We start from the raw sequence: 16489 nt of genomic DNA on the forward strand, positions 1-16489 counted from the left end.
GGCTTGCTGGCCCCGTCCACCATGTATGATAAATATTATGTATATACAATAAATTCACCTCCAGTAAAATGTACAATAGCATTTTTCATTCATACATTTTGTACGATAATTTTACAATTCCCTCAAAACGAAACATAGGGAGAGAAAGAGAATAGCTAAAGATCAGAGTCATCTCTTTTTGATATTCACTGGCTTCATACCAAGCTCTTAGGAAAGGAATGAAAATGGGTTAAAGCCAAGTTGGGGTAACATTCATACTCATGATTAAATAATAAGGCATAACACTGTCATAGCAAGTCATATTCTGCTTTACATTGGAGGGTCCTCACTACACTATCTTAACCCGCCACGTCTCGTTGACATACAGTATATATATACGTCTGAACATTTTGTCACTGTGACTCCAGTTGACATAAATGCGCCACACTTGCAAGGTCTGTCATTTGCACAATTTTCAAATTTCACGCGTGATTTTTGGTATGTATGCACGGGACACCTTCCTCTACAAGATGCCAGGCAGTCAATGTCTTACCCTGCATGACCTCCCCCCACCCTCCTGCATGCCATTGTCTTGGCAATTCATCTGCTACCAGCGACCTGGCCAGTAAAGACATGTCGCGCCACGGTATGAAATTCAAGGCCAGAGTGATTCCCCAATCGATGACAATGTGGAGGACAAAGTTTACGTAGCATTAGAGGAAGAAACAGTCAGAAATGATGTATCAGGTAATATCGCCAAAAAAAGGTCAGGTATGTTGATGTGTTTGGTGAGTGAAACAATGCTTATATTGCCTATATTACTGTGTGAAAACCAATAAACTCTCATACTACATATAAATCCGTACCAAATAATTAAATACATACCGTTTATGAGTGGTGTGGAATAGTTACCCTCCCATAGAACTCAATTTCTTTGGAGCCAGCTTGATAGAAAACCCAGTAAGATAAGGGGTACTGCTACTGTATCCAGTATTTTAAACATCAGGTGAGCGATTTCTCTATGAATACAGTATTTGATGTTTCTCACCAAACGCGGAGGTTTGAGCCAAAATTTTTTTTTTCCAAAACTGGTCGGGATTGGGGGGAGTCAGTGGCGGAAAATAGGTCGGGGTGGGGCAGGTTAATGATATACTGCATGTGTTTTCTAGGGGTAGGTTAAGAAATAAGAATCTAAGGATAAAGGCCAACAAAGATGTTTTTTTCCCTCCACAATAAAGAAATATATAAAGCCAAATTCAAGATCAAAATATTTTCCAGATTCTTGAACGTTATAATGTATGTTACTGATGTAAACTACACTGATACTACAAAGAACTGCTTAGCATACATGCCAATAACAAGATGAAAAGTGCAAAGATGTGCTACGAAGCCATCCAGTCCACCTAGAATATGACACTTTTTTTAAATTTCAGATTTGTCTGACTTATAGCATTGTCAATGCCAGTACTTCCATCTCAACAAAAATCTATCTATCTACCTACCGCCAGATGCCTTAATCCCGCACGGGGTGGCCACAAACAAATCGCCTCCATGTCGCCCTGTCCCCTGCCATTTCACTTCCCTGCTCCCAACTCACACCCCCCTCTCTCATATACCTCTCCACTCCATCCCTCCATCTCATCCTCAGCCTCCCCCTCCCTCACTCCACCTCACTCACATACACTCTCCTCATTAGTCTCTCACCCTCCATCCTCTCCACATGGCCAAACCACCTCAGTGTCTTCCTCCTAACGCTTCCTATCACATCCACATCCACACCACAATGCTCCTTTATATCTTTATTTGTCAGCCAGTCTCTCCATGTGACTCCACAGGCTCCTCTCAAATAACTCATTTCCACTGCTCTCACTCTTGACTTGTGTCCTTCCAACAACATCCAAGTTTCACTTTCATACGTTAGAGTTGGTATCACAATACTGTCATGTAGTAACTTTTTCACTTCCATGCTCACTTCCCTGTTTCTAATCAATGCTTTCAAGGAACCAGCAACCTTTCTTCCTTGTTGTACCCTTTCATGCACTTCATCCTCCAAACTTCCATTCCTACTCATCACAATCCCCAAGTACTTAAATGTACTCACATTTTCCATTTCCTCACAATCCAACCTCACTGTACATTCACTGACTTCATCTCTCTCAAAGCCCATCACTTTACTCTTCCCTTCGTTCACCTTTAGATTCCATTTCTTACACACTCTCCCAAACTCATCCACCAAGCCTTGCAGCTCCCCTTCGTTTTCACTTAACAACACTGTATCATCTGTAAACAACAGTACAGGGAGTTTCCAAATACTACCCTCTCTCACTAGAGCGACTCCAACATCCACTGCCCTAACTTGTATCTCTTTTATTACCCCATCCATGTACAGACTGAACAATCATTAGGAAGGCAAATAACAGATTAAACAAGAAAAATACGAAATGAACTGAACACAATTTTACCAATTTTCTTACCAGACAACCACCTTTCCCCATGTGGCATCAATACAGATGAATAGATAGATATACTGTATGTTGGAGTTTTCTCAGTTGTTGGAGGAATCTAACTGTGACTAAGGAGTTAGGACTGAGGAAGATACTGCCAAGGAATAGAGGTGGACTGGTGTGTCAACTTGTCAAGTGTGAGCTGTGAAGTGTAATACTTTAATTTATTTATATACTACAGCAAGGGATTTACCCTTGTTTTGTAGTACAAACAGTCCAATATACAGTACTACTAATAATAAATGAAATACCGGTACATATTTTAGTTTTACTATAACCGTAATTTCATATGTCCCATTCATTACTTTAGACAATTTCCAAACCCCATAAAGTCACCTACTGTTAGTCAGAATTGAGTAAATAAAGATATAATTGTACTGGATGAGTAACCAGTGATGATTTTTAACCCCCTGATTATGAAAAATATCATCCTAAATATAATCCTCTAAAGGCATCCACAATAAAAATGAAGCTGATACCGTGGTACTGATAGGGATAAAAATGTTTTGTGTTTGCATTTTTGCATTTGCAGAACTGCAAATTTCAAGAATTTTGCAGATTTGCAGTTGCAGAAGACAATTTTTTTAGACTGCGGATCTGCGTTGCGCAACTGAATTTTCATTTACAATGCCCACCTCTGGAATCTCCAAATATCCTCTTCCTTTACTGCCCAGGTCTCACTATTATAAAGCATTACACTCTTAACACATGCTGCATACAAAGATCTCTTAGCACAGAGGGAGAGTCCTCTCAATGTCAGGAAAGGCAACAGCTCCCTGAACTTCCTCCAACCACTCCTTACCCTAGCCACAGAGCTAGCAGCAGTCCCATCTCTGGCACATAACATGTCCCCCAAATAACAAAACTCTTCCACACATTCAAAAGCCTCACCAGCAAGATCAATTCTTTTATGCCTGACAATCTCTACATGCTCTCCTCGACACACCACACACACACAAAATCAGCATTATCTTGCAGTCAGCCTCAAATACCACTACATCTCTTATGCACCGAGTTATCACAAATACTGCACAAGATGGAGTTACTTCCCACACCCTTGTTGCAAACCATGCAAGGCCACTTTCCCTCAGCTTTGACAGTACCACCACCAGCCCTAGATATAATCACTTCTGTTTTATCTACATTTACTCTAATGTTAGTGTTAAAAATGGGTATGTTTACATTTTTTGTACTAGAATTTGCTATTGTGTTCAATTATTTACAAACATCTGCTTGAAATTCCACCTCGGGGAGGAGGGGGGGGACCCTCAGAAATAATGGACTATCAGCTCAGACCTGGTTTTCCCCCAATTAGGCCGTTATAGCGAGGCTCTTCTGTATTACATTAAACGACCCAAACGTTAAGCTCCTGCCCTGCATTGTCCTGGCTCACTCTTGAGCATGGCATAGCACTGTTGGCCCAACGAAAATTTAGTCAGTGGATGGTTACCATCATCCTGGAAGGTAATACCATGGGAGTGATGTGGGGCCAAGGCCCAGTAGCTGGTTTTGCACAACACTCCATGGTTGGGAACTTACTTACCAAGTATGGCAGCCAAAGTCTGGCCTAAGAAAACTACTCACTCATCTCTATACACAGCTCTTCCTTTTGACAGCTATGCCACCTCCTTTTTCCCCTACACCTCACCATGGTGAGGTGCTCTCTGCCACAGGAAAGCATATGCTTGCTTGTGGTCAAACAGACTGGGGTATGTAGCAACAACAAAAACTTACATACTAAATCCTGATGGATTACTGTTATTCATGCATTCAACACAGTCATCCACTACAAAATATTCAAAAGTGTACATTACCTTTCTCCTTATCCACCTTTGAACTTCCCTGAAAATGCAAAAGATAACATATTTAATTGACTCTCCACCACTTCAGTCATTCTATATTTCACTATTTTGTTGGGCACTACGTTGAACAACAAGCATCTGAAATAATTTTCCACTCAAAGCAAATACTAAAAAAAAAAATTACAAGATGATTGACATAACTTCATGAAAACTTAATGAATAGAGGAAGTGAGAACAGACAGACTTATGACTGACAAAACTTCATGAAAACTTAATGAACAGAGAAAGTGAGAACAGACAGACTTAAGATGGCCTAATCATGATGACAGAAAATGATCACTTATCCATACCTGCAAGAATGAAGAGCAGTTCATATGCACAGATAACCAAACATATAAAGACCTTTACCCCTTACAGTAAATACCCATATTCCTCACCTTCTTACTTACCAGTACTTGTGTTTCACATAATGCATGTAAAGGTAGATTTCTTACATTACTGACACTGAATAACCAGCAACACTGCATTAAATGCACAATTATGAAATCTTCCCCTAAAATACAAGCTTTTGGAAGAAAATCCTCTGAAAAGAGATGTTACAAAGAATGTGTCAGCCCTACAAACAGTCAAGACTCTAGAGGTAGGCATCACTACATCTGTTAGGCTTGGTTTTTCATATTTATAAACCAGGTTCACATCCTGATGAGCCTGAAGTAAAAATAACACACTGTGCAGTATTTCAGTCTTTGATTGTGCCTGAGGATGCCTGAGATTAAACAAGTTACCATCTAGATGGGACTGGAGTTTTATTCCATCATCAGGGTTCATTTGCTGGTGCCTTAAAAGGGTGACTGCAGTGAAAGAGACACTGAAAATGACAGGAGCCAAGACACATCCTTGCTTTACGACTAAATCCACACTGAAGGGTTCGGATTTGCTCCCACCTACAGACACACAAGCATTCATGTTGTCATGTAGGCTCTTTAGGATGGTATGAAATTTGATTGGAACTCCAAATTTTGACGGAACATTCCGTAAGTGTTCTCTACTGACAGTGTCAAATGCTTTTGCAAGATCAATGAAGGCAATATACAAGTCACGGTTCTGCTTGTGACATTTCTCTTGTATCTGTCAGGCAACAAAGATCATATCATAAGTACTCTGTTACTTCCAAAATCCACATTGTGTTTCAGGGAGTGTTGACTCATGTTTCAAGGAGTGTTGACTCAGTCAAATGTTTAGTCAGTCTGGATAATATTATCTTGGCTAGTACTTTACTAGCATTCACAAGGGGGGAGATGCCTCTGCTGCTGTCACAATTGGAGCAGTCTCCTTTCTTCTTGTAAATGGTTATATCAGAAGTAAGCCATACAGATGGAACTTGTTCTTGGTTCCATATAGTCAATATAAGATTATGGAGGTGCTGGAGAAGTAACTGACCACCTCTTTACAGTTCAGATGGTTTGCCATCAGTGCCAGGGTTTTAGTTATTTTTTAGGGATCAGATGGCCTGAACAGTTTCTGTAACTGTAGGTGCAACATCGAGATCTGCCGCTTGAGGGGTCTTTGGGATGTTATCAAGGATATTGTGCTCCACCAGGTTTCTTCAATTCAGTAAGGTGTTGAAGTGTTGCGCCCATCTTTCTAGGATTGCTTGCTTGTCTTTCAGGAGCTCTCCTTCGGCTGATCAAACAGGGTTTATGTTGTGCTTTGTTGGCCCATAGATGGTTTTAATGGACTTGTTGAACCCATGTTGATTGTTAATATCAACCAATCTTTGCAACTCTTTTGCTTGTTCAGTCCAACACTTGTTTACCATGTCATGCAGTTTTCTCTAGGTTGCACTGCTGAGATTCTGGAATTCAGTTTCTAGGGTTAAGGAGCAGGATAAGCCAACCAGCTGTTATGTGCTCTATTCTTCATTGCAAGAAGGTCATGTATGCTCTCAGCATTGTCATCAAACCAGTCCTTATGGCAGTGAGTGGAGAAGCCTAGGGTTTCTTCTGCAGTGCTTTGGAGCAGTGTCTTAATGTTTAGCCACTCTGTATCTAAGTTTGTTGCATTGTTGTTTGGATCAAGTGGTGGGCATTGAGAGAGTTTGCCCGTAATAGTATTGCGGGAGGTGTTACAAGTTGCCACATCCTTTAAGCTACTACAGTTTTGTTTCCTGAAGGATGGTCTGTGACCAATTCGTGGGCGTATGACTAACTGAAGTTTGGTGACTACAGTATTAGGTTATGGTCTGTTAAGCACTCAGCATCTCTCATAGCTCAGGTTATTAGAACTTCTCTTCAATCTCACTGCCTTAGAATAGACATAGACAATTAGGTGCCAGTGTCTAGATCATGGGTGCATCCATGTGGTCTTATATTTATTCTTAAGTTGAAAGATGGTGTTGGTGATGACCAGACTGTGTTCTGAGTATGAGGAAAGCAGTCTAAAGCCATTGTTGTACATGTTACCAACACCATGGCAGCCTGTAAAGCCTTACCTGAGATGATTATTTTTTCCTACTCTCCAAGCTGGATCAGTCTGTCATCAGGTGGTATTGAATGAATGGTGGAATCCGAAGAGTCATCAGAAGAATCTTTGATGGAATCCTCAGTATCAAGCACTGGGGCATAGGCACTGATGAGTGTTGCATACTGGCCTTTAGAGAGTGGTATGCACCAAGACAACAGCCTCTCTGATATACCCATAGGTGTTTCTGGGATATTCTGTAGAAGGTTGGTTCAGACTGCAATTCCAATATCACGGTTTCTTCTTACCTTGTCTGGGTATCCCCTCCAGAAATAGGTATACTCTTCTCCTGTTTCTATAAAGTTACCCTCTCCTGAGAGGCGAGTCTCAGACAAGGCAGCAAAATCAGATTTATATCTTTTCAGTTCATGGGCAATAATGGCAGTTCTATGGTGTGGTAGTGTGTCTTGGTCAGTGACAAGCAAGGCTCGTATATTCCAAGTATCAAATGTCAGAGGGATTCTTTTGATTTTTTTACTGCAGTGTGTGATGCCTTGACAGATGTGGTTATCTGCACAGGTGGTGCAGCAAATTTTTAGGTTACCTTTTCTAAACCCACCCTTCCCCATCAGGGGTAAGCAGTTGGGCATCCATTTCCAGCTGCTTAGTTGCACTGGCTGCTCCTGTGCCATCATGCCAGCGACCAATGGGCCAATGCCGTCTATGTGCAGGGCTTCAGCTAGCAACTTCCAGCCACATCCATGACCTGTTACTGCCACCCTATCCTGTTGCCATTTGTCGTTTGTTTTGGTGAAAGATATGATGGGAGGTGAGTATAGGTGCAGGCTTGCACAATGAATTGATGTGGTGTGATGGTGAGGGTAAGCAGTCCTTACCACCATTTGAATTGGTCCTTCCCAGTCTGTGATAGTGGCATGAAGGTTAAAATGACCATCTACTGAGCAGGATTGCAGGAGTCTGCTGGGAGCTCTGTCTGTCGAGCGCCACCTTCAATGGGACTCCACACGAATTTTTCATTTGGGGTTTACTTCCGTAGCCTTGGCCCAACCAAGGGCAATCCACAAGGCAGTTGGACCTGGGAACACTTAGTCTGACCCCTCACTGATGACCCTCCACCATGGGTAACCTTGCCCCCTGGGGGATCTCCCCTCACTGGTATAGTCCACCAGATTTGCCGGGCATGCAAGCCCCCAACCATAATAAGGTGGTTCCCATGGAGGAGATACCCCTATATATGTACAGTTCCACTCCATACATGCATGAATAAGGTCCCTGTACAGTCAGCAATTGAGTAGGAATAATGCAAGGAGTCCATTCAGTACATCTAACCTCTGCAAAGCTGTTTTTGCTAGAGAAGTATTGCAATGTTACTCATTGTCTCATGATCCAAGGTGGATCACGAGAAAATGAGACACCGAGAATACAGTATTAACCCTTTAACCGCGGGTGTCATCCCAGAATGACATTGCAAAAACTGGACCAAACCGCGGGTGTCATTCTCGAATGTTTGTGAATATTTTGAATACCGCGCGTTTTTTCCGTGCACCAATTGTTTCAAGGGAGAGTAGCTATTAAGTTCTTTCACTCCAGCCGACCCCCACCTCCCTCCTCCCACCCCTCGGGCCCCCACCTCCCACCCCCCGGGCCCCCCACCCCACCCCTGACCAAACACGCATCAGTATCTGTCCAGCTGTGTGAGTGACAACACCGCTGATGTGGCAGTGAAGTGCAGGCAATTACAGTGCCTTTTACCTGCCTCAGTGAACACAGAGTGGGTGTTTATCGTATGTGCAGTGTTCATATATGTTTATAGTATTATTATCAGAATGAGGTTGGCATTTGGTAATGGTGTGTGAGCGAAAAATAGTGATTACAACACCGCTGATGTGGCAGTGAAGTGCGGGCAATTACAGTGCCTTTTACCTGCCTCAGTGAACACAGAGTGGGTGTTTATCGTATGTGCAGCGTTCATATATGTTTATAGTATTATTATCAGAATGAGGTTGGCATTTGGTAATGGTGTGTGAGCGAAAAATAGTGATTTTAGATCGCTCACTTCTAATGGCACTGCCCATCCAGTGATAGTCAACGAAATCATGAAACCTACATCATTGCAAAGCCGAAGGTTAGTACTTTCTAATGGTACCTTATTTTTCGCTCTTTATTTATTTTGTGCAGAGTTTTAAAGGTTTAAAGTTTGTTTACATTTTGGCTGGAACCCCCGCGGGAGAGGCCAGTCGGGGCAAAACAATGCCCGCGGTTAAAGGGTTAAGCAAGGATTAAGTCCCAAGTTAGGTGTCGCTGAAGGTAATGGGGATAGTTGTATGAAAGACTGTGTCGAGTTGGGAGAAGCAGGAACTGAACTGCTGATGCATTAAATAAGATTCCTTTGACCCCTAAAACGCGGGGCGTCGCGTTTGTGACGCTCGCCAAAAAGGACATAATGACGGATTGTCGCGTTTGTGATTCAAGTTAATTTTGAATAAACGCGGGCAAGGATGTTCCAGCTGGTATTGTCTATCAGTACCACCACCCTTTAGCAGCAATTAGCATACTTTACCTTTGTACTACTGACCTCCGTTGTTGCCAAGTATCGCGTTTTCCCCCCCTCCCCCCCCACCACGGCCCGGCCAGCCTGGCTGTGATACATGGCAGTGCTCTGAGCGCTCAGAACTGTAAATCTGCGATCTCCTCTCACAAGCAGTTTATGCTAATAGGAAAGGCTTGTTTCCCCAGTTGTAACACTAGCTTTTTTTCGCACGGTTTGCCCCTGTTTAGCGTCAGTTTACCGCAGGCTTTCAAAGCGACATTATGGCGAGTTCTAGCTCTTCCGAGTCAGTGCAAGCGGCCGACAGGAACGAGAATAAAGTGACGGGCGTAAGGCAGAATAAAAAGCGCGCTGCGGTGATCTTTTGGGAAGTAATATGATTGAAAAAAATGTAGTATACGTGTTTTTAGCTGTGAAAATGGAAATGTTTGTTGAGTGACGGGAAGACCGCCGGCGCGCTGCATGTCGTCCATACGCTTCGTTGATTTTAGCCTTATTATCAGTGTTTATTGTACAAATACGGATTCTAAACTACCTGTACGTTGTAGTATAAAGTTTACTGTGACAAAATGAGGCTGTGGTAGAGGGGAAACCGGGTTGCTGGAGGTGTGAAAGTGAAGATTTGGTTACCCAACTTTGCAAGTCTCCACAAGTCCTTGGGTAGTCCACGAAAGCTCAACACCTGTCTCTGGAGAAAGCTGAATGTAAGTACTATCTGCCATACCAAGTATAATGTTCTAGGGTTAATCTCTGATTTTTGGCTAATATTTTCCTACAGGTACTCAGACCGCAATCGAACCCCGCCACCCGGCGGGGGTCGGCTGTCCATTGTCCGTGCATTTCGGGTTAATCCTGAGCAGAAACATTACAAAAACCAGAAGACAGGTGTGCCAAACCCTCATGCCATGACTGCTGTAGTGACTCCTGTGAAGGATACTTTGAGACTGCTGGAAAAGTGAAGAATGGAGTCATCACCATATCAGTGGCCAGGGCTAGCTTTGCAGCTCAGGTCAATGATGAGTAGGATCTAGGAAGAGTAAGTGAATGCCTCAACAACATCCCTCCTCCTCCTCTATCCATCAGTGCAGTTCAAAAACATACACAAACAATTACAGTTGCCACAACCATCCTAAACCTACTGCAAAACAACATCCGTCATCAATTCCCCAACAGACATTCAACCTACATAAGCTACTCTTCCCAGTACATATGAGAGAATATAGCCAAATTCTAATGTGGCCATCACCCTTCACTGCTTCAGTACTAACATAAAATACAACTCATTCCCAGTGCGCTATGTCCTCACTGGAATGCAGCCCTTTCACACAAACAACACACTTTCTCACCTTATACTGCACCTCACTATCACAAAACAGACAATCCTTCAACAAAACATCAACAAAAGACCTCCTGGAGCATCAAACTGAAGTGGCCGATATCATGAACTTCAATGGGTTCACACCTAGATGAGCCAGGGACCACACCACCGTCAACAACACATATAACTTCCTGAGTCAATCTGTGGACTATCAAGTTAAAAAACATGCCAAACCCTTGTACGGTCACAAGTCACTCCACACATACCTCATCCAACCAACTCAATCATATAAGGTACCAATTCATGAACTATCAACTTAAATACCCTGTTTTCTTACACCTTTTCTTGGCTTACCATGCCTTGTCTCACTTTCAAACTCAACTCATGAACCTGATACCTTGAAAATACTCTTAGGTACTACCTCTGGACATTAAGCATATATAAAACACTAATAAAACAACCAAGACTATCCCAAACTAACCTCCTGTGGTGAATGGCCCATAGGTTCTTGTTCTACATCATCATCTTCATAATCATCATCTGTAAAGTCACCATCATCATCATCATCATCATCATCATATTCATATTCATCTTCAGCCCGGCTGCCATTCCTATCATCAGGCTGATACTGAGAGTGTGATGGTTGATACTGGCTGTGAGGTGGCTGGTGCTGGCTGTAAGGTGGGTGTGATGGTTTCCATCTTGGTCCTGATGACTCAAGCTCACTGAAACAGGCATGTAACCCAAGATGACACAAGTGTTATCAGAATTTTTCCCACTTTCAACAAAAGTATTTATGTTAAGCAATTTTGCAGCTAATTAATAATGCAGCTGTAATGTGCAACAGTAGTCTCACACAATTTATTCATGCTATTACGAGGTGTGATAAAAAAGTTCTTATAACAGATGGCACACACGGTTTTACTGAATATTTGACAGACACTTCAGCTATTCCCTTCAAAGTACTCCCTTCCTGCACCCACATACTTGTTCCAACATTCCTGTCAATGTTGGAAGCATCACTGGAACTTAAATTTCTTAAATATCTTCAAGATCATCCTATTTCAGATGTCTTCAATCAAAATAATGCCACTACATCCCAAGCCCCAGTTTATGGAACAACTACAAGTTGCATTGTGCTAAGTCTGACAAGTACTATGGATGTGGGATGAATAGAATTTTTTTCTCACCCAAAAGCTGCTAGGTAATGAACAATCAACAGTGTGTGGCTGGGCATGCTGTCATAATGAATTAATCACTCACCATTTAATTTCTCATATCATTTACATCTCATTAACTCAAGCAAAGATTTTAAAAGTTCCAGGTACAAAGCTGCATTAGCAGGAGCGCAGCTGAGGGAAAATTCTTCACATACAATTCCTTCCATGTCAAAAAAAAAATTAAAGCTGTCATGACATTTGCTTGTGCTCTTGACTGATGAGCTTTACTGGGTCTTGGTGACTTTGATGTCTTCTGCATGAGCTCCATATTCAGGTCTCTTGGTCATATCGATTACCCAGGTTTCATCTATTATGACCTTGGATAACAATGTTGGAATCACTGCACACCAATCAATCAGGTTGGAAGATGAAGCGACACCAACATCTGTGAGAATATATAAGACACACTTGGCAATTATGCATCTCATTTCCAAATCTAAAAACAGACAGGGGGCACGCCACATAATTTTACTCTTGTCCTTGTTACTGTGCACTGGCACATGGCATCATGTTGTCTGGTTGTTTTAGTTGTCATTATTGTCGCTAAACTTTGGTCATAGCCAGGCCAGGAGACCTGTTGACCAAAAGCAAAGTCGTGTTGTCCTGTGATACGAAGCAACTAAAAGAATCATAACCTTACTCTTACATGTGGCACTATGCTGTCCATTGATAAATGGCAACAAAAGGGGCAGATATTGTATGACATATAACTGCACTATTCACTGGCCACTCTACAGCAAACTCATAAGATCATTATGAGAACTTTTTATCACACCTTGTAATATCACAAACTTGTTACACTTTACCCTTTCAGCATGATATCAGCCTTTAATGTACTCTTGCTATTGCCAGATGGTTTGCTGGCTTTGGAAAGGCCTCTCACACTAAAAGAAATAAGAAACAAATCCAAACCACTTCAGCTTGGTGATGTTTTTCTGCTAAACAATTTTATTCAGCTTCAAAGACCCCTATAGTGAAGGGGCTAATTTGTGTATAAGATATACAATATGATAAAGAATTTGTCGGCTACCATATTTTAAAGGTTAAAGCTATCAGGGGTCATATTCACAGACTCCTTGTGCTAAACAGTGTAAAGTATATGATCACTTTTTTAAATATATACTCTGATTTTAGTTCAACTTGCAATATGAAAATTACAAAAATATGGGCAAAACATATTATTTCTGAAAAAAAAATAACTACTACACAAACTTGCTTACAGTAAAAATTGGTCAAGACTATTTGTGCATACAGCCCCAGGAACTACTTTACTTTGTAGTTTTATGAATCAAGGTTTAGCATGACAATTCAGCAGGAACAACCTTTCCTACATAATATGGCACAGGACAGGGTAACACTGAGGTAATCTTTTCGTGGCTACCCCTTCTGGCATGAAGGCATCTGGATACAGACAAACAGATATACAGTACTGTATAGCATTTAAAAGATTACTGTGCAATATATATGGCTTATGCTGTGCACAATGGTATAATTTATAGCAAAACAATTAGTGATCCCAACATGATACTAATTAATCACATCAACAACCCAATTTTAACAACTATCAAGAAGTTTTATAGAGGCTGGAGGGGGCATTCACCAACCACTCACTAAATGTACTGCTACCCTCAGGTGACTACACCAAGTATCAATCCAAATGGCTTCCTGTGTACAGTACTGTACATACATATATATATATATATACATATACACACACACACACACACACACACACACATATATATATATATACTGTATATATATATATATATATATATATATATATATATATATATATACATATACACACACACACACTCATCTTAAATGTCAGGACCAACTTACCTAGCCCCGGGCTTCTACGCTCCTCATAGGGCAACATAGGATTGGATGATGGATGGATGGATGGATACAAACATATACAGTAATCCCTCTACTTTCCGGACGCCCACATTCCAGACATTCCCACTTACTGGACATTGTGGGCCTGGACCATCAGAACCGAAAAATGGCCAAAAAAAAGAAAAAAAACAAAAACAAAACAAAAAAATCCAAATTTTTTCCCACCCGTAATTTGAAATTGCCACGCGGCGCCAAACAGCTGCTTACACCATGGCCCCTTCACCCCTTCCTTCCTCCCCCTTCCCTCCTTCCCTGTCAGGGTTGCCGTTTGTTATTTTTCATTACCAAATGTGGGCCAATTTGGTAATGAAAAATTCGTTTGGTAATGAATCTGAATAATGCATTACCAAATGGATTTTTCACATGTATGAGGATACACAGGATGGAGATGGTGGATTGTTTGCTCTCTCCGATTAATCTGCTACCCTACATAGCGTGAAAATAATCAACATGGTGTAAATTATAAGGAGAGTGATTACATGTAATTCCACTTGTATATATAATTAGTGAAGAATAAATGCCAGCTTTACGAATTTGGTAATGAAAAGTTAAATTTGGTAATGAAAGTTGAGGAGATTGGTAATGTGACCGTTGCGACCTGGCAACTATGTTTCTCCGACATCAACAGTTACTCCCAAACTTCGATTGTAAATAGATCCTTATCGCACTGGAAGCCACACGTGCTCATTTTTTGTGAATAAACAGTAAATACACTGCAATACCTCGCCTCTAGACCACATGGAAATTTACAGTGTTGTGCAGTGTTATGAAATTTGAACTTAGAGTGCAAAGGATCAATTGTGGAGTGCAAATTGGCAGTTTATCTGGCGGTTAGAACTGCAGTGGTGCAGTTAAGAACAATGTGTAGTGTTAAACAATTATAACTCACAGCGAAAAGAATTAAGTGCAGCACAACACTGGATTACTGTACGTGCTTCAAGAGCATTTTCACCACTGCCAAAACCTTAGAAAGGCAGCCACAAACGTGATGTAAGTACCCTGGCTGAGGTACAGTCACTTCTAATTCCTCATCCTTTGGTTCCTTTTCATTTATTTCATGCTTTATGTCCATTATTGGTGTGAATAGGGTCTTAAATAAGTTTAAATAGGTGCTATGCATGTCCGGTAGGGAGTTATTTAGGTGGCTTTCAAAGTTAGGCTGGGTTAGGGTCTATAAGTAACAGTCCAGGAGGCTGGTGCCCACTATCTGGACAGGAACACTTTCCGGATGTGCCTTTGGCTCTATTACGTCGGATGGTGGTGGGATTGCTGTATATATATATATATATATATATATATTCATTCATTGCCAGATGCCATGTATCCCAAACGGGGTGGCAAAGGGCTTAAAGTTAACTGTTTTACAGGGAGGGGCACTAATCCTCCACCAACCCCACTTGACACGTAGGGATGCCAACAGCATCTTGTGTTCCCAGGCGGTCACCCATCCAAGTACTATATATACTGTATATATATATATCCATATACAAACATATATATATATATATATATATATATCCATATACAAACATAAATATATATATCCATCTATCCATCCATCATCCAGTCCTACGTTGCCCCATGAGGAGAGTAGAAGCCCGGGGCTAGGCAGTTGGTCCTGACATTTAAGATGAGAGTCACACACATATATATATATATATATATATATATATATATATATATATATATATATATATATTCATCCATCATGAATCCTACATTGCCCCATGAGGAACGTAGAAGCCCGGGGCTAGGCAGTTAGTCCCAACATTTAAGATGAGAGTGACCAGCCTCACTCATCCCTGAGTGGCATTACATGAGCAATCAACCCCAACCATCCCTTGGATATAAACCTTCACTGGCTCAATCCGACTGGGGCGCAATAATTACCCACTAAACCACAAGACGCCAAAATTTGGTTATATGGTTACCACTCAGCGTAGTAAAAGGTTTCCTGGTGCACAGGAAACCATTTGGTTTGTCACTCAGTGTAGAGTCACCCACAGGCTGAAGGAAGTGGAATGAATGAAGGAAAGAAAGACAGAAGAGAATGGAAGGAAAGAAGGATGGAGAGGAAAGGGCAGACACCCAAGAGCAGCACTACATCGAGTGAGTGGATGGTGAGTGCCCCCACCTACCACAAATTATATACAGTATATATATATATATATATATATATATATATACACACACACACACACATCATCATCATCATCATCAGCCGTTTGAGTATCCACTGCAGGACCGGCCTATCTCGACTGAAGTCGGGATGATACAGCCAATGTATCTCTATCAAGTGGCTTAGGCTGTCTAGCAGAGATTGTATGTAGGGTGAGAAGTGCTTGTTAGTGTAACTGTAGTGTTGGAGTGGCTTTGGATGTGTGTGTAGTCTGTGAACCAAGTGTAATCGGCCCGCGCAAGCCGACTGGGTGCAAGCATACTTTATAGTAAGCGACACTGGTTCAACCACAGCACCCCTGGTGTCCGCCAATGCAGTATGTGGCCGGGTGAACACTCCCAAAGTTTATTACCCTGGCGGGGCGCGAACCCTGGCTTACCCATGTACGAAACGCACACTCTACCACTGTACCACAGAGGCTCCTAAACACACACACACATTATATATAAATATATATATATATATATATATATATATATATATATATATATATATATATATATATATATATATACAGATATAGATATATATATATATATATATATATATATATAGA

The 16489-nt window shown here is 41.4% G+C and overlaps 1 protein-coding gene across 1 annotated transcript in view; it reads right to left on the bottom strand.

Annotated features, from left to right (window-relative positions):
• Positions 1 to 16489, bottom strand: part of LOC145416880 (uncharacterized) — a 151069-nt gene that overhangs the window by 100649 nt on the left and 33931 nt on the right. Inside the window, exons 5-8 of the mRNA XM_080285746.1 lie at positions 11114 to 11357; positions 10722 to 10823; positions 5234 to 5413; positions 4298 to 4325 (exon numbers count right to left, since the gene is read on the bottom strand). Coding sequence (XP_080141872.1) covers positions 4298 to 4325; positions 5234 to 5413; positions 10722 to 10823; positions 11114 to 11357 — 554 coding nt within the window. The remainder of the gene's footprint in view (positions 1 to 4297; positions 4326 to 5233; positions 5414 to 10721; positions 10824 to 11113; positions 11358 to 16489) is intronic.

This window comes from Coenobita brevimanus, chromosome 108 (genome assembly GCF_032717465.1).
Source record: "Coenobita brevimanus isolate Jiangsu-jjx chromosome 108, ASM3271746v2, whole genome shotgun sequence".
Classification (NCBI taxonomy): Eukaryota; Metazoa; Arthropoda; class Malacostraca; order Decapoda; family Coenobitidae; genus Coenobita; species Coenobita brevimanus.